A 21,449-nucleotide genomic window follows, 5' to 3' on the forward strand; every position below is an offset into this window, starting at 1 on the left:
TAATGTTTCTCAGCCACTTTTAAGCTGCATGGACTTCCGATTCACAGGATTCCCCTAGCCAGCCATGCTAGATATATATATAAATATAAATGAATGGGAGCTGACGTCCCATGCATCTTAATGTGGCCGAGATTGAGAAATACCGCATTAGGGACCCAAGGAATCCAAGATAAAAACATGGCTGAATTTGCAATTTCTTAAACCAGGGGTGAAATCCAGCAGGTTCTGACAGGTCCTGGAGAACCAGTGGTGGAAATTTTGAGCAGTTTCGAGAACCGGTAGTGGAAATTTTGAGTAATTCGGAGAACTGGCAAATACCACCTCTGGCTGGCCCCCGAGTGGGGTGGGAATGGAGATTTTGCAATATCCTTCCGCCAGGAGTGGGGAGGGAATGGGGATTTTGCAGTATCCTTCCCCTTGAGTGGGGTGAGAATGGAGATTTTGCAGTATCCTTCCCCTGCCATGCCCACTAAGCCATGCCCACAGAACCGGTAGTAAAAAAATCTGGATTTCACGACAGTCTTAAACTATATGATTTTAAGATTATTACACTTAAACAAATCTTCCAGCAGAGGTGGTCATGATTTTGGGGAACTGGGGTAGCCTTACCCAAATAGAATAACAGAGTTGGAAGGGACCTTGGAGTCTTCTAGTCCAACCCCCTGCTTAGGCAGGAAACCCTACATCACTTCAGACAAATAGTTAATTGTTCTGTCAGGAAATTTCTCCTTAGTTCTAAGTTGCTTCTTTCCCTGATTAGTTTCCACCCGTTGCTTCTTGTCCTGCCTTCAGGTGCTTTGGAGAATAGCTTGACTCCCTCTTCTTTGGGGCAACCCTGAGATATTGGAAGACTGCTATTATGTCTCCCCTGGTCCTTCTTTTCATCAAACTAAACATACCCTTGGTCCCAGTTCCAGCAACCGTTCTTTATATATTCTGTCCACCCTCCCAACAGTTCTAAACTTTTTGAATTTACTGCTCTGGCGTAGTCTGTTCTGTATGATCTAACTGGAGGGCCTGTGTGCACAACTGCAGGGCATCTGACCTCTACATATTGACTTTGGGTTTTGCTGTTAACAACTATACTGAAGACCAGGCGTTAACTCGAAAGAATTTGCAATGACCTTTGAAATCCTGAAGGCCATCAGGCGAAAATATTTTGGAGTGCAATTTCTCTTGGATCTTAAATAGTCAGAACGAAGCTTTTCTGGATCTCTCAAATGTTGGTTGGGTTCAGCCGACGGGAAGAAGCAGAGGGATCTGCAGGATATGATTAAACAAGTCAATATGGCAGCTAAATAGTATGATTGAATCTGTAGGTTTTATGTGCATTCACGCATAGAAAATGCACAGAGTTCAATTGTACTGTCATGGACACCAATTTGTCTTTTTTTGACCATACACCTTGCAGAACCTCCTGGGGAGAAGACAATGTCTGCTACTGGTTGTATCTGTAGGAGAAGGAATGGCAGAATCTGGGGGTGGATTGAAAAGAGGGGTCAGCTTAGAATCCCTATATTGCCACAAGCGAACTAAGTCCCTTGAGTGCTATTGAGCTTTATCAAACTTTAATCAGATGCTGTCCATTAGTTGAGAAGATCCCTGTAAATAGGCATGGGTAGCAATAAAGCAGTTTAATTGGACCTTCACATGTCTGGGCATTTATATCTTGGAGGACCTCTCATGGACTATGAATGCTAACATGCTTGTGAAGAAGGCACAGAAGAGGCTGTACTTCCCGAGAATACTCAGGAAGATAAATCTGTCTCAGCATCTACTTCTGTCCTACTATCGCAGCACCATTGTGTCCTGACATACGGCACTCTTGCATGGTATGGGAGCAGCTCTGCAGCGGACAGAAAAGCTCTACAGAGAATCATTAAAACTGCCCAGAATATTATCGGGCTCCAGCTACCAGCCATGGATGACATCTTCGAATCTCTCTGCTTGAGGAAGTTGCATAACATTCTCAGAGACTCTTCCCATCCTGCTTACAATCTTTTTGGACTGTTGCCTTCTGGCAGAAGATACGGAACAATTAAAACTCGGACCGCACATTTTCTGAATAGTTTTTATCCCAGAGCTATAATTGCACTCAACAATGAACTAAAGGGCCACCATCCGTGAGCTGTTGGACAGCATTACTTTGTCAGTTGTGTGGATGTTTGGGTGGTTTAGAAGTGGGGAATTTTGGTGGGTGGGAATGTGTTTGGGGATTGTCATGTGTGTTGGGCTTGGTCTCTGGGTGTTATGTGAATTTCGTTGTACGGGTATACTGTGTATATACGTACAATGACAATAAACTTTATATATGTCGACCTGGTCTTTAATGCCTGACAATCTCTCTCTTTTGGAATTTTGAAAGCTGAAGTATCTACCTTTTCTGGAGACAAGAGGAATGTTCAAACAATTTTGGATAAGATCAAGCCTAGTTACCCAACCACAACTTCCCTTCCCCTCCCATGTCAGGATGCCAGACAGGTTTTGCGTTGCTTTTAATATATTTTAAGTGCTGTACATACAGAAGACAATAAAAAAAAAACCAAAGATTTCTCCCCATCAGAAGTCCTAAATGCTCACTTGTACAGGCCATGGTCTGTTTACACAAGGCTGAGCATGTTGGTCTGGCATGCTCTCTAGTGCCAGCACTAGATATTTACAATTGGCACAGAGTATTACAAAAAAAAAACCAACAATCCCAAACCAAGCCCCCCTCCCCCCCAAAAAACAACAACAAACAAACAAAATCTGTGTTGTTAAATTAAGGATCCAGTTCTGGAACATTTTCTATATATCGCTAATAGCATCTGGCTGCTTGAGTCACTGGTCCAAACCCTCGTGGGCAGAACCAGCAAAAGTTCCAGGTTTTGTAGCTGCGCGTGAAGGCATCTCCTGTAAAACAAAGGCAAATCCTGAGATTCCACCGGCATTTCTGCAACTAAGAAATGCTCTTAGAAACTAAGAGCCGAGGTGGCGCAGTGGTTAGGGTGCAGCACTGCAGCTACTTCAGCTGCTAATTCAGCAGATCAGCGGATCAAATCTCACCAGGCTCAAGGTTGACTCAGCCTTCCGTCCTTCCGAGGTGGGTAAAATGAGGACCCAGATTGTTGGGGGCAATATGCTATTTAGTATACTGTCTTTGGTGTAAGCCGCCCAGAGTCCTCAGAGAGCGGGCAGCATAGAAATATGACTAATAAAATAAAAATAAATGAACTACGTAGTCTGTCTCTTAGCCACTTTCTCAGTGCATCATCGGCAAAAATGAGGGTTTACCCAGTTCAGCTCCCGAGTTACAGCAGTTTATTTCATAATTATCCTTGCCCAGAAATATTGTCTGAGATGTTTCACGGGGAAACGGCTTCTTTCTGGTTCCTAGAAAACTACGGTTGCCATGAGTCACTTAAGAATCAAACAAGGAAGACTCGGGGAGTTTTCTTTTTAAGGCTGGCAACTGACCAACTCCTGGTCAGTTAACATTACATCTTTTCTAGCAATGGAGAAGTGAGCTCTAACAAATGGCACTGCAAGCAAAGTCGCTTAAAAGGAAACTCCCAAACAAGTATCATGTTCCTACTGCTTGTTTTGGCAGGACTCTATCAGAACTACATCTCCTGAAATCCTGTTTTTTGGTAATTAAACACCTCCTTCCTTGGCTGGGCATAAGGACACCTGGAGTTATCTCAAACAAAACAGGCTTAAGTCTAATCTCATACTGATGGCTTCTTTTCTTTTCTTTTCTTGGTGCCTTTGAGTTGGTGTTCATTCCTTATGTCTGCCTGGACAAGTCTCTGTAGTTTGCTTAGTGTGGTTTTTCAAAATGGTTTGCCATTCCCTCCTTCCTAGAGCCGAGCGACTGGTCCAAGATCACCCAGCTATGTGCCTAGGATGGAACTAGAATTTCAAAGTCTCCTGGGGGCAGGGGTGAAATGTAGTAGTAGTAATGTTGTAGTTCAGCAAGACCTGGAGTTTACATGGTTGATCAAAGACCAAAGAGAGCTGCAAGGAGCCATGTGATTACCATAGATGTCTCTCCCATCTCATCAAGTGACTGGGCTATAAAGACCCTACAGCTTTCATCTACCGCTGCCCTGGTGTGTGTGAGCTCAGTTTTCGCTAGTAGAGTGCGAGGAGGCCGGGGTAGCTGAAAACGGAGCTTGGGAGGGGCATGTGCGAGCTCTATTTTCACTGGCAGAGTGCAAGGAGGCCGTGGTAGTCAAAAACAGAGCTTGGAAGGGACGTGTGTGAGCTCAGTTTTCGCTAGTAGAGTGTGAGGCCGCGGTAGCTGAAAACGGAGCTTGGAAGGGGCGTGCGCAAGCTCTGTTTTCACTGGCAGAGTGCAAAGAGGCCGTGGTAGTCAAAAACAGAGCTCCGAAGGGGCATGTGTGAGCTCAGTTTTTGCTAGTAGAGTGTGAGGAGGCCGCGGTAGCTGAAAACGGAGCTTGGAAGGGGCGTGCGCAAGCTCTGTTTTCACTGGCAGAGTGCAAAGAGGCCGTGGTAGTAAAAAACAGCTCGGAAAGGGCATGTGTGAGCACAGTTTTCGCTAGTAGAGTGCGAGGAGGCTGTGGTAGCTGAAAACGGAGCTTGGAAGGGGCGTGCGCGAGCTCTGTTTTCACTGGCAGAGTGCAAGGAGGCCGTGGTAGTCAAAAACAGAGCTCCGAAGGGGCATGTATGAGCTCAGTTTTTGCTAGTAGAGTGCGAGGAGGCCGCGGTAGCTGAAAACGGAAAACAGCTTTCATCTACCGCTGCCCTGCCATACATATGTTGAGCCCTTACAGATATACGTGCCTTTATATAACACACTCCTTTAACCATGGATAATCCTCAGTCCATCTGAACATCCAACCGGTTCACGGTGTCTTTGTCCACATAGCGACAGAAGAGGAAGAGAAGGTTGCTGGGAAGGTGAAGTGGTTCCACCATGGACGTTTTGGGAATCTGAGAGAGCTCCCTTGCAACAAGTAGTACCAAGTCCACCCTGTGAAGAATGACACAGAGCAACCGTCGGCAACCCAGCATTGATCAAACCCACCAGACTAGCATCGTTCTGCTCACCAGATGGTTCCTCACCATTTTTCCAAGTCTTTGCTATCAGGTTTTGGGGATGTATCCGAAGAGAGGCATCTCTCGCCATGGCTTAAGAGCAGGTACAGCAGCGAGATGGCAAACTTGGGGAAGGAGGTTAGGAAGATTAGAAACCCATTAAGAAAACACTTGGGATTCAATTTAGCTACTATCAAGACAGAAAAGTTTGAATTACATACAACCTAGATCAGGGGTATCAAACTCAAGGCCCGTAGGCCGGATCTGGCCCATGGGGTGCTTAGATCTGGCCCACCGGGCTGCCCTGGAAACAAGAGAAGGACCGGCCCGCGGTTCCTCTGCCAGTGAAAATAGAGCTCGGAACAGTGGTGAAATGCAAATTTTTTTGCTACCAGTCCTGTGGGCGTGGCTTGATGAGTGTGGCTTGGTGGGAAAGTCATGTGACTGGGTGGGCGTAGCCAACTTTTTCTCTCTTTTTTTTTACTTTTTAAAGCATTTTTTACTACCTATTCGCCCGAACCGGTATTAAAATAATGCTTTAAAAAAGTAAAAAAAAATAGTTTCCGATGATCGCGCAGCACAGCTGTGATTGTCGGAACCTTTTTTTTTTTTTACTTTTTAAAGCATTTTTTACTACCTATTTGCCCGAACCGGTAGTAAAAAAATGCTTTAAAAAAGTAAAAAAAATAGTTTCCGATGATCGCGCAGCACAGCTGTGATTGTCGGAACCTTTTTTTTTTTTTTTACTTTTTAAAGCATTTTTTACTACTTATTCGCCCAAACCGGTATTAAAATAATGCTTTAAAAAAGTAAAAGAAATAGTTTCCGATGATCGCGCGGCACAGCTGTGATCATCAGAACCTTTTTCTTTTTTTTTACTTTTTAAAGCATTTTTTTACTACTAGTTCACCCGAACTGATAGTTTTTATCGCTATCGGTTCGCCCGAACCAGAGTGAATTGGTAGCATTTCACCCCTGGCTCGGGAGGGCCACACGCGGCCCTAGCTCTGTTTTCAGCTGCGACAACCTGCTCCAGCACTCTGCCAGTGAAAACAGAACTCAGGAGGGGCATGCGCGAGCTTTGTTTTCACTGGCAGAGTGTGAGGAGACCGTGGTACCCGAAAATGGAGCTTGGGAGGGGCATGCACGAGCTCTGTTTTTGCTGGCAGAGTGTGAGGAGGCGGCGGTAGCCGAAAACAGAGCTTGGGAGGGGCATGCACGAGCAATGTTTTTGCTGGTAGAGTGCGAGGAGGCCGCGGTAGCTGAAAACGGAGCTCGGGAGGAGTATTTCGCTGGCATAGTGCTAGCAAAACAAACCCTGGCCACACCCACCCCAGCCATGCCTACCCAGCCCACCCACCCCCGAAGTCAAACACAATCCTGATGCGACCCTCAATGAAACAGAGTTTAACACCCCTGACCTGGATGGTACTTGCTAAGAAAAATCCACATCTCACTCGAGGATAGATTCCACTCTGAAATTTATACACTCCTGTACCTTATTGCTAAAGACCAAAGCGAGGGACTGCTTGACAGAATCTGGCTGCAACTGGGCGAGTTCCTGGAGGACATCCATCAACTCTCTAAATGTCAACTGTCCAATGGTGTCGCAGAGAGGGTTGTAGAGGACAGAGAGGGTCTGCCGGAGTCAAAAGGGCAAGGAGGAAGAAGAACAAAATGACAAAACATTAGATCAAACCCAAGTCTTCCACACTGGAAGAAATTATTGCATCCAATCCACAGACCAGAGATACTGGAATCCAATCAACCATTGTATCTAAGCTGAGTTCACCCATGAGACTAAACCACAATGTTGTTTGTTTTGGCCCAGCATCCTAAATGGAGAACTGCGGCGATGCGTTATTCAGGTTTATCACTTTGCATCTTTAGTGAAGTTAGCCAGTTGTAGTTTACTCAACAAATCATTGCTAAACCAACTAAGGCACATATATATACAAACCAGTGTTGAAATCCAATTTTTTTTTACTACTGGTTCTGTGGGCGTGGCATGGCTTGGTGGGCATGGCAGGGGAAGGATACTGCAAAATCCCCATTCCCACCCCACTCCAGGGGAAGGATACTGCCAAAATTCCCATTCCCTCCCCACTCCTGGGGGAAGGATATTGCAATCCATTCCTACCCCACTCTGGGGCCAGCCAGAGGTGATATTTGCCAGTTCTCCAAACTACTCCAAATTTCCGCTACCGGTTCTTCAGAACCTGTCAGAACCTGCTGGATTTCACCCGATACAAACCACCTTTTTTTAGCAATATCGTCACACTGAACCACAAAATGAATTCAGATTGTAACTGTTGTGGTCCGCCAGCAGCCTGCGGAGCTGGCAGCGGAGTCGGACAGTGATGAGGCTGAGGAAGAACATGGGCCAGTCCTGGAGGCTGGGGAAGGCCCAGACGAGGGCTCTGCATCGGAGGCAGAGATGGGGCCAGGGCCATCGGAAAGTGATGCGCGGACTTCGGAGCCTCCAGAGGCTGACAGTAGAGAGACAGAGGAACAGGAGGAGCCTGTTCCTAGTGCACGTATGAGAAGAGCTGCCAGAAGGCAGGAGCAGCTAAAGCAGAGAGGACGACTCGGGAGTAGGACCAAGAGATGATTGGCCCCTCCCATAAGGCTTAAAAGACCAGCAACGGCTCTTGGCCTCTTTGCTGGAAAACAACCATTGAGAGATTTGTGTTTGGCTGTAGTTATTTCTTCTGTTCCTGAACTGTTGCCAAGAAAAGCCTTTGGCAGTTTGCCTAATTATCCCAAGGTCAGAGATAAACTAAAGACTGGTGTTTTGAGGACTTTGCTTTCATTTAATTTGGAATAAGCTGAGAATGAGTTAATTCTCAGCTGTTTTAATAAAGTCTTTGTTTTTTGGAACTGTTTTGCATTTAATATTAACTACGTGGGCCTGGGTCACAACAGTAACCCACCCCACAGAATAAGCTTGGGACCAGTGGTGCTATACAGCTGGTTCTATCCGGTTCGGGCAAACCAGTAGCAACAGCTGTAGGAGGCTCCACCCACCCGCCCGGACATCATCCATCATCACGTCCTGTTTTTGACACTCTGCACATGTCCGCACTCCCGTTTGCGAACCGGTAGTGAAGGTAAATGAATACCCACCCCCCCAACTTGGGACCTTAACTCAAACTAAGTTCATCCATTTGTCCAATTGTTTTCTGAAGATCTTGGGCCAGAAGAAGTCGAGCCTCTCCAAGAGCCACTCATGTGGTTCTCAGAAATGCAAAACGCTTGCTTTGCGTGCAAAAATCCCCCCATGCATGGATCTCCAAATATCTGGATAACGGCTAAAGGAGAACTAGGGTGAGAACAGGTACCTCCTCCAGCAAGTCCTTCTTGATAAGCACTGCTAGGTGTTGCACAATGGTGACAAGAGTCATCTTGGCTTGCTCCAGGGACAGATGTGGCAGAAGCCGTGCCACTAACCGCTTCCCTTTTCCTACCAGTAGAATCTGTAGAAATTCCTCTTTCACCTCTCTGAAAGGAAAAAAAATATAATCAGGAAAGCAAAGCAAAGATTTTGTGAGGAGTGAGAAAAACCACACTCCAAAGAGAGCAATAGTATAGCGTCCTGGAATTTCCAGAAATTATCCAGAATCACTCTGTGATTTGTGGTGCGGTGGCCTAGGGGTGGAGCTCTTGCCTCACAATCAGGAGGCTGTGAGTTCGATCCTAAGTAGAGGCAGATATTTCTCTCTCCCTGGGCACAGTGAGAATGTATCTGCTGAACAAAGCTCCGCATTGGCAACAGGAAGGGCAGAGGAGCAAAAGCACGTGGGCCTCTGCAGGAAGCAACATTGTTCATTCTGTGCAGTTTAAAGTCTGAAGCTCTGTTTGATTCTGGACTCCGTGTGGCTTTGCCAATTAGGTCTTTGGCAGCGTGTCAAGGGAGATAAAGGTGAGTGATTATCAGCCTTATCCCGAAGGACCCTATTTGGGACTCATCTGTGAATGAACAGAATTCACAGCTGTTGCAATAAAAGAGGTTTTTGGGACTACTCGTGTGTTTTACTGACTCAGGAAGACTAGGTCAGAACATACTGTTACCATTATGGCTAGTCATTTGTCTTGGACTCACTCTTCCCCAGAATGCTCTTCAATTCTCAGTGCTTGATAGGTGCGCTCTACCACATGGAGAAGTTTCTCACGTAACTGGGGTTGCATCTCTTCTGGGGCCTGATCCAGTTTCCGCTGAACGTCCTCCATCTCCAGGAGCAGAAGGTACATCTGTTTTCCACAGCATAGAAACATCAGCCAGGACTTTAATCTACCCAACTGGTTAAAACAACACAACGTAAGAAATAGCCAGCCGCTTACTTTCTCAGTCTGGTACAGGACTTGTAGCCGTTGGTTTCCCACCGCCTTGGAAGATAAAAGAGGGGTAACAAAAACATTTGAGTCACTAGAAGAGAAACCATCCGCACCACGTTCCCAACAAATCTGCAGGCCCCTTCCCACAGAATTTCAAATGCAGAATTCTCTAGATGAGTTGCAGAGTGTGGAGCGATTAAACGGCCTGCTATGTTCTTCCGACATGCAGGACAAACTTTGATTTAGCAATAGCAATAGCGCTTAGACTTTTATACTGCTTTATATTGCTTTACAGCCTTCTCTTAAGCAGTTTACAGAGTCGGCATATTGCCGAGGGGTGAAATCTACTTACCTTCCTTACCGGTTTGGAAGCGTCACATGTGCGCGCACACCTTCTGCGCATGGGCAGAAGGTAAAAAAACATTACTTCCTGGTTAAAACCAGGAAGTAATGACATCCGGGTGGTGATCGCTACCGGATCGCTGAATCACAGGGAAAAATCGCTACCGGATTGTGTGATCCGGTCCGATCCGGGAGCATTTCACCCCTGATATTGTCCCCAACAATTTGGGTCCTCATTTGACCCATCTTGGAAGGATGGAAGGCTGAGTCAACCTTGAGCCTGGTGAGAATCGAACTGCCAAATTGCAGGCAGCCGGCAGTCAGCAGAAGTAGCCTGTAGTACTGCACTCTAACCACTACGCCACTGTGGCTCACAATATGCTTAAGACACATGTACCTTATTTCCAACGATCTCTCTCTCCCAAAATATATAAAGAGAGGCTCCTGATGCTGCCATTCAGATAGAGCATGGGTGAAACGATCAGGCACCTACCTGTTCCAGAGAGAAATGGTATACGGCATCGATAGCCCTGCGGGGACTGTAGCACGTGGACATGGCTACCTGTCCTAAGGATCCTGGAATCCGCACTACTGGCAGAGGAAGTCACTGTCAGGAGATGTCCGTGTATTTCCATGCCTTAGAAATCCCCTCCCCCTTGCACTGGACTTACCGGATTCATAGGTCTCAACTCTTTGGATATATGGGGTGACTAGCTTAGGGACTTCTGGTTTACTCCCTGCCAGGTGTCCTTTCTCAGCTTGTTTGTGCTCCAGCTTGCGATAATACTCCTGAGGACAAGATAAGACAATTGGTCAAAAGAGGACAAGCCTACAGTATATAAATTAGGGTTGTCTTTAGAGCAGTGGACGTGGTGGTTTAGTGGCTAAGACACTGAGCTTGTCGATCGAAAGGTCGACAGTTCAGCGGTTCGAATCCCTAGTGCCGTGTAATGGGGTGAGCTCCCATTACTTGTCCCAGCTTATGGGTCTACAACTACAAGCAATCCATTGTGATGCCCATCCCATGTCCCACCACTCCACGGATTCTCCCTGCCCAGCCTGCAATTTGAGACCGATTCCACCTATTTCCTGCACTCACCTGGTAATAATAATCATCGCGCTGGGGTTTTTCGCTCTGCAGCTGTAACATCTGTACCTTTATCACCCAATCTTTTTCAATCGGAGTCATGAGAGCAGAGAAAGGATCGACTTCTGGTCCTTGGGAGTCTACGGAGGGAAGTCTTGGAGGCAAGCAGGAACACGATCTATGAGATACGTTTTGAAACCTTCGAACCCCACTGGTCCAAGAAGTCAACTTCACCCAAGAAATAGATTCCCATTTTACTTTTAACTCTCTGGGGAGATTTTGAAGGCGCTCTGGAATCATCTGGACCAACGAGCCATAAATGGAAGGTCAGTAGCCAACTTAAGTCTAAATTTTATTTTGAAGGCCTTACCTTAAATCTGGGGTTTGTTCCACCAGGTGGGAGTTAGCGTGTGGAACAAGTACATTAAGCCACACAACCCCTTCATGTATTAAACACTGAAGCAAGGGTAGGAAATCTGGGGACAACTCAGCAGTAAGATTATCTCATGCCCAACAATTCAGCCCTGGTGGGAAAACATTTGGGAAAAAGCATCTCAAGGAGATTTCCCCATTAAAAAACTCAGGATAAATGAGACCACAAATTCATATTACTGTTGGCAAGATTATGTATGTATGTATGTATGTATGTATGTATTTATTTATTTATTTATTAATTTGTATACCGCCCTTCTACCTGAGGACTCAGGGCGGTGAACAGCCAAGTAAAAACATAAACTACAAACATTAAAATACAATTAAAAAGATATATATAAATTTGGCCCCATGATTAAAAACAGTAACAATTAAAAACATTTTAAAAAGTGCTAGGCCAGCCCGGCTTGCTGGAAAAAGAAGATTTTAAGGGCACGGCGGAAGGCACGGAGGTCTTGGATTCTCCTTATCTCTGGGGGCAGCTGATTCCAGAGGGTAGGTGCCCCCACAGAGAAGGCCCTCCCCCTGGGGGTCACCAGCCTACATTGTTTGCTGATGGCACCCCGAGGAGGCCCTCTCTGTGGGAGTGCACAGATCGATGGGAGGCCGTCGGTAGCAGCAGGTGGTCTCGAAGATAACTAGATCCTATGCCATTTAGCCCTGAGTAGCATTATTGACATTTTACTGAAATCTGAATCTAGCTGTCTGGAGGTGGCTCTGATGCTGGGGAAGTTGGAAGAAGAAGAAGAAGACAACCAGCAGAAAGATGGGCGGACTCACTGATAGCAACGATGATGCACCATTGGAACATCTGAAGGACCAGATTGTTATGGAGAAAAGTCGACCTAGTTGACTTGATGACACATAACCATCATTGCAATTGGTATAAGCGTTATTTCTCTGCTCTCGCGGTTACACGGGATATCACAGCTCAAGTCAACCACCTCGGCTTTGTTCCCCCTTTCTATTTTCTCTACCCCCCCCATCATTACCTCGCCTCTTCTCCTCGCTGTCTTTGGGTCAGAAATCTCTGATGCAAGGGATGCAATTGGGTCATTGCGCTGGGCAAGCTACAAAAACGGAAGACAAACGAGAGCAGTGAATCCCAACTCTCTTGGGGGGGGGGGGAACCAAAGAGTTGACTGAATCCTTGTTTTACCTGATCTTCTGTTGGCTGCCACTCAGTGGGCTGAAGGGTGGAGTTTCGGGGGTGTGCGTCAAAGCCCACGTTGGGCTGCTGGCATTGGAAAACATCGGTTGGAACGGAGGTGGAGAAGCATACCCTGACATCTGAAGAGGGAACACATTGTGGGTTAGAAGACCCCCCAACCAGGGGTGAAATCCAGCAGGTTCTGACAGGTTCTGGAGAACCAGTAGCGGAAATTTTGAGTAGTTCGGAGAACCGGCAAATACCACCTCTGGCTGGCCCCAGAGTGGGGTGGGAATGGAGATTTTGCAGTATCCTTCCCCCAGGAGTGGGGAGGGAATGGGGATTTTGCAGTGTCCTTCCCCCAGGAGTGAGGAGGGAATGGGGATTTTGCAGTATCCTTACCCCAGGAGTGGGGTGGGAATGGAGGTTTTGCAATATCCTTCCCCCAGGAGTGTGGTGGGAATGGAGATTTTTCAATATCCTTTCCCCAGGAGTGGGGTGGGAATGGAGATTTTGTAATATCCTTCTCCCAGGAGTGGGGTGGGAATGGATATTCTGTAATATTCTTCCCCCAGGAGTGGGGTGGGAATGGGGATTTTGCAATATCCTTCCCCCAGGAGTGGGGTGGAAATGGGGATTTTACAGTATCCTTCCCCTGCCACGCCCACAAGCCACGCCCACAGAACCAGTAGTAAAAAAAAAATTGAATTTCACCACTGCCCCCAACTGCTTTGGCCGTTATGTTCTTCATCAGATTCAACAGGAGAAAGATCAGAGTGACCCAATGAGCATTCGACAGTCCGAAATCTCTTTAAAGGTCTTTTGAGAAGGAATCCAGTGAGACCTCTTACATACTCTCGCTTGACGAAGACCATCTGGCTAAGGACACCTTAGCTGCTTCTCCAAACCAGAGTAACAGAACCCTCTCTTCCAGCTGAGTACAGGTACAACTCCTTAGTACAACTCTTATAGCTTATAAATTTTGGTCACCGTGCTACTTAAAAGATGTTGAGACTTTGGAAAAAGTTCAGAGAAGAGCAACTAAGATGATCAAAGGCCTGGAGACTAAAACATATGAAGAACGGCTGAAGGATTTGGGTCTGGCTTGTCTAAAGAAAAGAAGAATTAGGGGTGACATGATAGCCGTATTCCAGGATTTGCCACAAAGAAGAGGGGGACAAATTATTCTCTAGAGCACCAGAGGGCAGGACAATAAACAATGGTTGGAAACTAATCAAAGAGAGAAGCAACCTAGAATTAAGGAGTAACTTCCCAACAGTGAGGATAATTCACCAGTGGAACAGCTTGCCTCCAGAAATTGTGGGCGCTCCATCACTGGATGTTTTTAAGAAGAGACTAGACAGCTACTTATCTGAAATGGGATAGGTTCTCCTGCTTGAGCAGGGGGTTGGACTAGAAGACCTCCAAGGTCCCTGCCAGCTCATTCTTTTTTTTTTTAATAGAAACTTTATTGAGGTTTTTTACAGAACAAAAAAAAAGAAATAAAAAAAAAGAGAAAAAGGAAAAACAAACATTCAAACAGAAACATAAAACACATAAGTATAATAACATTTTCAATTAGTATCGGATGTGCAGTGTTTTAACTATTTACATAAATAGTACTTGGTGACATTTCAACTCACTTTTAACCAATATTTAACACACCTTTAGATCTTTCTTTCATTTTGTCATGCAACCACTTGTACCACCTTTCCCACACCATATAGTAAACTGACTTCTCATCATTTAATTCATAAGTTAATTTAGTCATCTCTGCGCACTCGAGTATTTTCTTAATTGTAAGCTCATTCTATTCTATTCTATTCTATTCTATTCTATTCTATTCTATTCTATTCTATTCTATTCTATTCTATTCTATTCTATTCTATTCTATTCTATTCTATTCTATTCTATTCGTTACAACTGTAATGGAGCTTGTCCATCACACTCATAACTCATGACAGTCATAAAACTGTTCACGCTGAGCTGGGGAATTCTGGGAGTTGAAGTCCACACACCTCCCAGTTGCCAAGATTGAGACACTCTGTCCCAGAGGTACAATATTCGAATTGCATAGCGCATCACCTGACTAAGGCCAAACGGACGACGTATCCTGCGGGGTGGAGTGAACGGATAAGGCGGTCTTACGGAAGGCGACATCATTTGAGGTTGCTGCAAGACAGGAAGATGACCGGACAGTGAAAATCATCAAAAGTGAGAAGTACAAACATATATACAACTCAATTGTACAGTATATATAAAATGCATATTAAAACTAGAATCCCGAACTCTTGAGAGATCTTGACACCAACTCAAGTCAACTGTTTTTATTATTCAGAAAGATGCAATGAGGTTCCTGCTAGAGTGCGGAGCTTCTGCAGAATCGAAAAGCTCAGACAATCTGGAATTCGAAAAGATTTCCCTTACTTGACGCATGAAACGCTGGGGAGTGGCATTCAGAGTCCGCCCGCAGAAAGCCGAACAGTGCACATCAGGGGAATCGAGGTAGCTGGTCCGCAACGGTGAAGTCAAGAAATCTAGTTCGGCACGGGACCGAGACACCCTTTCTAGAGCCTGAAGGACAAGAAGTGACGGTCAACCCCAAATTGCAATTCGTTGGGGTTACGGAGATGGGGGCGTTGACAGGAGGTGGCAGAAAAGTCAACTTCGAAGAACTGTCACAATGCAGATAAGAAAAATCAGGCAAAGCTTCAGTTGCACCGTTGGGCATCTTGACTTTTTGACCACGTCCTCGGGACACCTCCCTTGGAGACACGACTGCGGGGCAGTTCACTCACTGTTCTTAAAACTCCGTATTACTGAATTTAGGGGTTTAAGTATTTGTTTTCTGCTCTGAAGCAGATTTTCAGACCTCAACCTTCATTGTTTAAAAACCCCAATTCAGTTGGAAATTAAAGGACCTCTCAAGAGGAGGAAAGAGGAAGGAGCTGAAGATAATTCTAAAAAAGGCCCCTCCCTTTTAGGCCCAAATTATCAATCATCCTGATTTTAAGGTAATAAGAGCAAAAGGTGTTGGGAATAAAATATAATCTGGAGTGTCCTCCAGTGGCAGAAGGGTGAAGAACTACGGAAGATAAAAATAGGCTACCAGAATGCCATGTTTAAACTGATTAATCCAGAATTTTGTTTAATTAAGGCAAATGGGTCCAATATCATCTCTTGCTGTTTCCTCTCTGAACTCCTTCTTTCCTCCCTTCCCCTTGTCTCCTTCCTCCCCTCCTTCTCCCCTTCTCTTCTTCCTTCCTCCTTTCCTTCCCTTCTCTTCCTCCCCTCCCCTTCTCTCCTTTCTGCCTTCCTTCGTTCCTTCCTCCCCTTCCTCCCTCCCTCCACTTCTCTCCTTCGTTCCTTCCTCCCCTTCTCTCCTTTCTTTCCTTCCTCCCTTCCCTTCCCTTCCTCCCCTCCCCTTCTCTCCTTCCTTCCTTCCTTCCTCTCTCCCTCCCTCCCCTTCCCTCCCTCCCCTCTCCTCTCCCTTCCCTATCCACACCAGGATGTTCATATTCTGAAAATAAAAGCCCCCTCCCCAAAAATCTGAGTAGCTTCAAATACTTCTAGGTGCCACAGCAGACCGGGTTCCCATATGACTTTACGTCACTGTTGGTTTGCTTTTGATTTGCTGTGCTGGGTGAATCCAGCCGCCGCAGTTTGAATACCCTGCCTTACTCAGTGTTGGATCCACGCAGCCCACCCTCGTTCAGGGTAATTAGTTGTAGCAGCTGAGCTTCATCAAAATGGGTAGATGGCAAAGCCAGGCCTAACTTAGCCAAACGGTCCTGCTTTCAGGGTGCAGAGAAAGAGAGGTACCTGTATCATAGATAACGACGGGCCCCTCCTCAGAGTTGGACTCCACATACAACAGTTCGAATGGGGCTGAAGAGGAGGGGGGGAAAGGTGAGAAGAGACAAAATGACTGGGAGCAATTGGTACGGTTAAGGCATTCAAGTCTGCTTCTATTGCCCATTTATTATCCATTCAGAGAGGCAGTTCGGTCTAATGGTTAAGGCTAGAAAGCAGCCGACGGCGAGTTCTAATTCCACCTCAGTCATGAAAACTAGCTGGGTGACTTTGGGACAATCACCAGGAGACGGCGAGTTCTAGTTCCACCTCAGTCATGAAAACTAGCTGGGTGACTTGGGGCCAATCACTAGGAGACCACAAGTTCTAGTTCCACCTCAGTCATGAAAACTAGCTGGGTGACATTGGGCCAATCACTAGGAGACCGCGAGTTCTAGTTCCACCTCAGTCATGAAAACTAGCTGGGTGACTTTGAGACAATCACCAGGAGATGGTGAGTTCTAGTTCTACCTCAGTCATGAAAACTAGCTAGGTGAGTTTGAGACAATCACCAGGAGATGGTGAGTTCTAGTTCCACCTCAGTCATGAAAACTAGCTGGGTGACTTGGGGCCAATCACTAGGAGACGGTGAGTTCTAATTCTACCTCAGTCATGAAAACTACCTGGGTGACTTGGGGCCAATCACCAGGAGATGGTGAGTTCTAGGCACTGAAAAGAATTATGACCATTTTTCATACTTATGCAGCATTTTCATACCATTGCAGCATCTTCGTGGTCACATGTTCAAAATTCAGACACTTGGCAACTGACTCGTATTTATGACGGTTGCAGTGTCCCAGGGTCATGTGATCATTTTTTTTGAGACCTTCTGACAAGCAAAGTCAATGGGGAAGCTGGATTCACTTAACAACCGTGTTACCAACTTAACAGTCGCAGTGATTCACTTAACTCTGGCAAGAAAGGTCGTAAAAGGGGGGCAAAACTCACTTAACAAACGTCTCACTCATCAACGGAAATGTTGGGCTCAATTCTGGTCATAAGTCGAGGACTACCTGTATTAAAACCTGGCTCTGACGATTGGCACGAGGCTCAAAGAGCGATGGGCGATCCGGTGGGTAGCTGGTAATGTGAAAGCATCTTTCCGTTTTTAAAAATTTGCAATATCTTAATTTTAACTCGGTTCACAGCTGAATATTTTTCCCATCGATGGATCCATTCAACAGCAGCCCCTTCCTGTAAAACCCTGCCTGACCCCTGCCTCCGTCCACTTTTTTTATTTCTTCCAATAATACACATTTATCGGAAGGGGAGTGGAAAAGGAAACTAAACCGCCTTACCAAGTAATCGGGAGAAAAATCTGAAAGATTGTTGGCCAGTTTGCTTTCGAGAACAGCAGAATCTTCTTTCTGCGAAGAGAAAAAAGGGGATTCAAAGAAAGAAAATCACAAAAATGCCACTAAGAGGATAAAGGATGTCCTAAATACAAAATGAGCACTTACAAAACTAATTTTATTTTTTCAGGGGCATTATCAGCATTACAAAATATCGGTTAATGGATTTTATTTTTGGCTATGAATTTAAAATCAAAGCATGGACATTTCCCCCCCCCCCCCATATATGTAATCCCTCTTTGGTAAATACAAAATCATAATTTGAAGTCAGATATGGCGGTGGACATTTTTATTTAACATGTACCTCACCTTTATTTTATCTTTCTTATAAATAACCCAAGGTGATGAATATACATAACGACCCTTCCACTTCCTATTTTCTCCATAACAATTACCCCAGAGGTGGGCTTCGCATAATTTAACAACTGGTTCGCCCCAGCACCGAAAATATGTGTGTGCAGGGCCTTTTGTACATGCGCTTTGCTCGCATGCTTGCACACATGTGCACGACTTAAAGAACGCAGCTAAATAGGACGGCATAACTACCGGTTCGCCTGAACTGGTACGAACCGGCTGAATCCCAACCCTGATTTATTACCCTATGGAGTAAGTTGGGCTGAGACATTATGACTGGCCCCAAAGTCACCCAGCTGGCTTTCATGCCTAAAATGAGACTAGAATTCAGACTCCTGGTTTCTAGCCTTCACCAGTAGACCAAGATGGACTCTACTGCCTTCACCAGTAGACCAAGGTGGACCAAGAGAATTAAGACTAGATATTGAGTTTACTCAATGATTTACAGCCTGTCCATCTTCTCTCAACTTAATCTACTTCACATGGAGATCCCCGGACATATCGCTACCAGGTCCTGAGAGAAGATGGGTTCTAGATGAAAGGAGGACCAAAACTTGAGGTCCTCTCCTGTAGCTTAGAGGAGCTTTAGAGGCTGCACTGTTAAGATAAGCAACTCAAATCTAGTGTGCTTTCAATGGATTGGGGGGACATCCCTTCTTTCATAGCCGGCTGGTCTACCACCTTGTAGCTCATCTCCATCTTGAGAGCCCCTATCAAAGGAAGTCCTTCCCCTCACCTCCAGAAGAAGCTGACTGCGTACAGCACTCATGACAGCTGGATCTTCCAAGTCATGCAGTTCTCCTGCATTCTTACTTGTAGGCACCTCTCCATGGTCGGTCATGTCTTCTTCTTCTACCTCCATGGTGCCATAAGTAAACCGGGGCTGAGACTCTTGGGGAAGACGTCTATCTTCTTTTCCATCTTCTACCATCGGTTCCCCGTCTGAAGTTCCGGTCTCGTCTTCTCCTCCAGCATCGACCACCTCCCCTTCCTCGGGGTCAACTGCATCCACTTTCTGAGATTCCTTTGTCAAGGCCTTTGCCCTGTGGTCTTCAGGATAGGCTTGGAAACCAAGAGAACGAACATCTAGGTCAATATAGAAACACCCTTATGCTAAAAGGGGAGGACATTATTACAATCTCACTCTAAGTAAGATTTGACACGATGAAGGTCCTGGGTTCAAGCCATCTTATTTTCTGTGTTCCTTGCAACGGTACTAACTGATTTCAGGATTTGGTGGATGTTACTAGATCGCTTTAGTTGTTGAAGGCGCTAAAGAGGTGGAAGACTATCCTCCTTATATACTTTTTAAAAAAAATTTTTTTTTTATTTTAATACAAACAATCCATCTTCCATTAAACAGTGTATCATCTGGGGTACAAATGTCTTGTGCAATATTAAGATTTAAAGCCATATTCATTATTCATCTAATCTTAACTTAATATTAATATACATTGCATGTCTAATACTGTAACAATTCTCTTATCTAATTCTATTAATATATTTTTGGTATTTCACTAATCTACTTTTATTTCTAACGTTCATATTTATTCTCTAGCCATCGGTAAAATAGTTTCCATACAATATAATATTCAGTTTGTTCCTTCTCTTTAATTGCAAGTGTTAACCTATTCATTTCTGCACATTCTAATATTTTCCTAATCACATTCTCATCTGTAGGAATCTCTTCACTTTTCCAATTTTGTGCAAATTACAATCCTAGCTGCAGTTATTACGTGAATAATCAAATATACATTCTCTTTACTATAAGTTATATAGTATATCAAGTATATAAGGACCATCAAGTATATAAGGAGTATAAAGTATAAGTTTGATGGTCTCCACAGAGGTCCATCTTGTAAAGAATAGTTGCAAATCACAATACTTTAATGATTAAATTGATGTAAAAGTAGCATTCGTATACTAGCTTTGGTTTGTTCTGAGCCTTTGCAAATCTAGGCAAGTTACTTATATTCTGGCTTAACACGTTACACAATCTTAAAAAGGTTGCTTGGCTTAGTAACTAGGTTAAATGTGCTCCATGAACTTAACCATCATTTAACGTGGAAGGAGTCATCTTCAACTTTTCAGATATACTTGTAAATTGGCCATGTGTCCAGTTGAATAGAGCAAACACTTCTATGAAACTCAATTGTTACCAGTCATGTTTTCATTATATTTACGCAGGTATATTCCTATGCTTACAGGTATATTCATATACCTACCTATTCATACAGGTGTTTAACATCTTTGATGGATCTCCCTTCCTAAAAAATTAAATCTGATGCAGAATTTCATTCTAATTGGAAATCATTCTTGCATAACACTCTATGTAGGTTTTGTTTTGTATCCCATCCAAGATTTGGGTTTTCCCTTCACAAAACTATATTTCAACTTGACCTATAATGTTCAGTATTAATATATTGCTTACTGCTAGCGATTTGTATAGTTTATTGTTCAAATATATGTTCATCCTAATGTTCCCTAGGGATAATTATCCACACCTTTTTAAGACTGTGTTTTTATATTTTTTATCTCTTATTTATACTTTATTTTAAAGAAGAAAAGAAAATTCAATGATGAGAGCTTTGGTTCACTTTTGTCCTGCTATACTATTTCATTACAAGCTCTTTACTCCACTCAAAGAGGCCAGGATTTGCTGTTCCAGTAGCTTTTACCTGAAGTGAATGTTAAGTTAATATAAAGATCAATTTCATCCTCTTCAGTTGCTTTGTCCATCACCGGTTCTTCCCCTGTGTCCTCCTCCATCATGAAATAATCCTCTAGGATCTGATTTAAACAAACAAACAAGAAAATGCAACCTCATATATTTAAATTCCTCCTTGGAAAATAGGGAATTTTGACCAAAACTCAAATCTGGGCTAGTTCAAGAAAATTTAAACTCATAGTTTTGCTTACACCTCTGTCTATTTCAGCCAGAAATAGTGTTTTGTACTGAGCCCAGCATCACTGCTGAGTTACTACTACCGGTATCTATACTAGCAGTATTATTTCAATTCCTCTCCAAAGGTAAGACAGCCAATATTTTCCACCCCCCCTTTTAAGATTCAAGCCCTAGTTTTAATAGCCAAAGTCTCTTGGCCGAGAAAGGATAGACCAGTCTTATTTGTACGGTCTTCCAACAGCCACGAGGAGGAGTAATTCACATTTACGAGGGAGAGAGGGAAGGGAGGGCGAAGGCGAAAAGGAGGAGGAGGAACAACTCCGTGCGTAAGAGAACCGCTCGTCTCGCGCGGAGCATCCTGGCTCCGGAATCCAGGAGTAAAGTCTTATTACTCCCGACTGCCCGGACGCAGCTACTCCTGGGAAACCTCCTACTCAAAAGCGTACGTTTACTACTCAAGCGTAGCATTGAAATGCAGAAGGAAAGCACGCCAAGGAAAAGGAAGCCAAAGGATGGAGCAGGATTGCAACGGGACTCCGGCATCCCGGTTTGGGAAGGCGCGCCGCGAAGGGCTGGGAGGAAGGCGCTTCTCCGACGGGC

The 21,449-nt window shown here is 44.7% G+C and overlaps 2 protein-coding genes across 3 annotated transcripts in view; one reads left to right on the top strand and one right to left on the bottom strand.

Moving 5' to 3' along the window:
• Nucleotides 1–2,480: 2,480 nt before the first annotated feature.
• PATL2 (PAT1 homolog 2) overlaps nt 2,481–21,449 on the bottom strand; it is a 19,131-nt gene continuing 162 nt past the window's right edge. The window contains exons 2-19 of one of the 2 annotated variants that reach the window (XM_034432606.3): nt 20,623–20,734; nt 18,681–19,006; nt 17,537–17,605; nt 16,209–16,274; nt 14,814–14,960; nt 14,472–14,558; nt 12,396–12,526; nt 12,229–12,306; nt 10,817–10,958; nt 10,389–10,506; nt 10,211–10,308; nt 9,382–9,426; nt 9,143–9,291; nt 8,382–8,541; nt 6,539–6,679; nt 5,068–5,165; nt 4,786–4,975; nt 2,481–2,892 (exon numbers count right to left, since the gene is read on the bottom strand). In XM_034432606.3, coding sequence (XP_034288497.2) covers nt 4,822–4,975; nt 5,068–5,165; nt 6,539–6,679; nt 8,382–8,541; nt 9,143–9,291; nt 9,382–9,426; nt 10,211–10,308; nt 10,389–10,506; nt 10,817–10,958; nt 12,229–12,306; nt 12,396–12,526; nt 14,472–14,558; nt 14,814–14,960; nt 16,209–16,274; nt 17,537–17,605; nt 18,681–19,006; nt 20,623–20,734 — 2,121 coding nt within the window. In that variant the 3' untranslated portion in view covers nt 2,481–2,892; nt 4,786–4,821. Of the gene's footprint in view, nt 2,893–4,785; nt 4,976–5,067; nt 5,166–6,538; nt 6,680–8,381; nt 8,542–9,142; nt 9,292–9,381; nt 9,427–10,210; nt 10,309–10,388; nt 10,507–10,816; nt 10,983–12,228; nt 12,307–12,395; nt 12,527–14,471; nt 14,559–14,813; nt 14,961–16,208; nt 16,275–17,536; nt 17,606–18,680; nt 19,007–20,622; nt 20,735–21,449 lie in introns of both variants that reach the window. The other variant, XM_034432604.3, reaches the window with a different exon arrangement.
• B2M (beta-2-microglobulin) overlaps nt 21,164–21,449 on the top strand; it is an 11,801-nt gene continuing 11,515 nt past the window's right edge. Inside the window, exon 1 of the mRNA XM_034432610.3 lies at nt 21,164–21,291. The gene's annotated coding sequence lies outside the window, so the exon portion shown is untranslated. The remainder of the gene's footprint in view (nt 21,292–21,449) is intronic.

This window comes from Pantherophis guttatus, chromosome 13 (assembly GCF_059756535.1).
Source record: "Pantherophis guttatus breed Tessera chromosome 13, ASM5975653v1, whole genome shotgun sequence".
NCBI lineage: Eukaryota > Metazoa > Chordata > Lepidosauria > Squamata > Colubridae > Pantherophis > Pantherophis guttatus.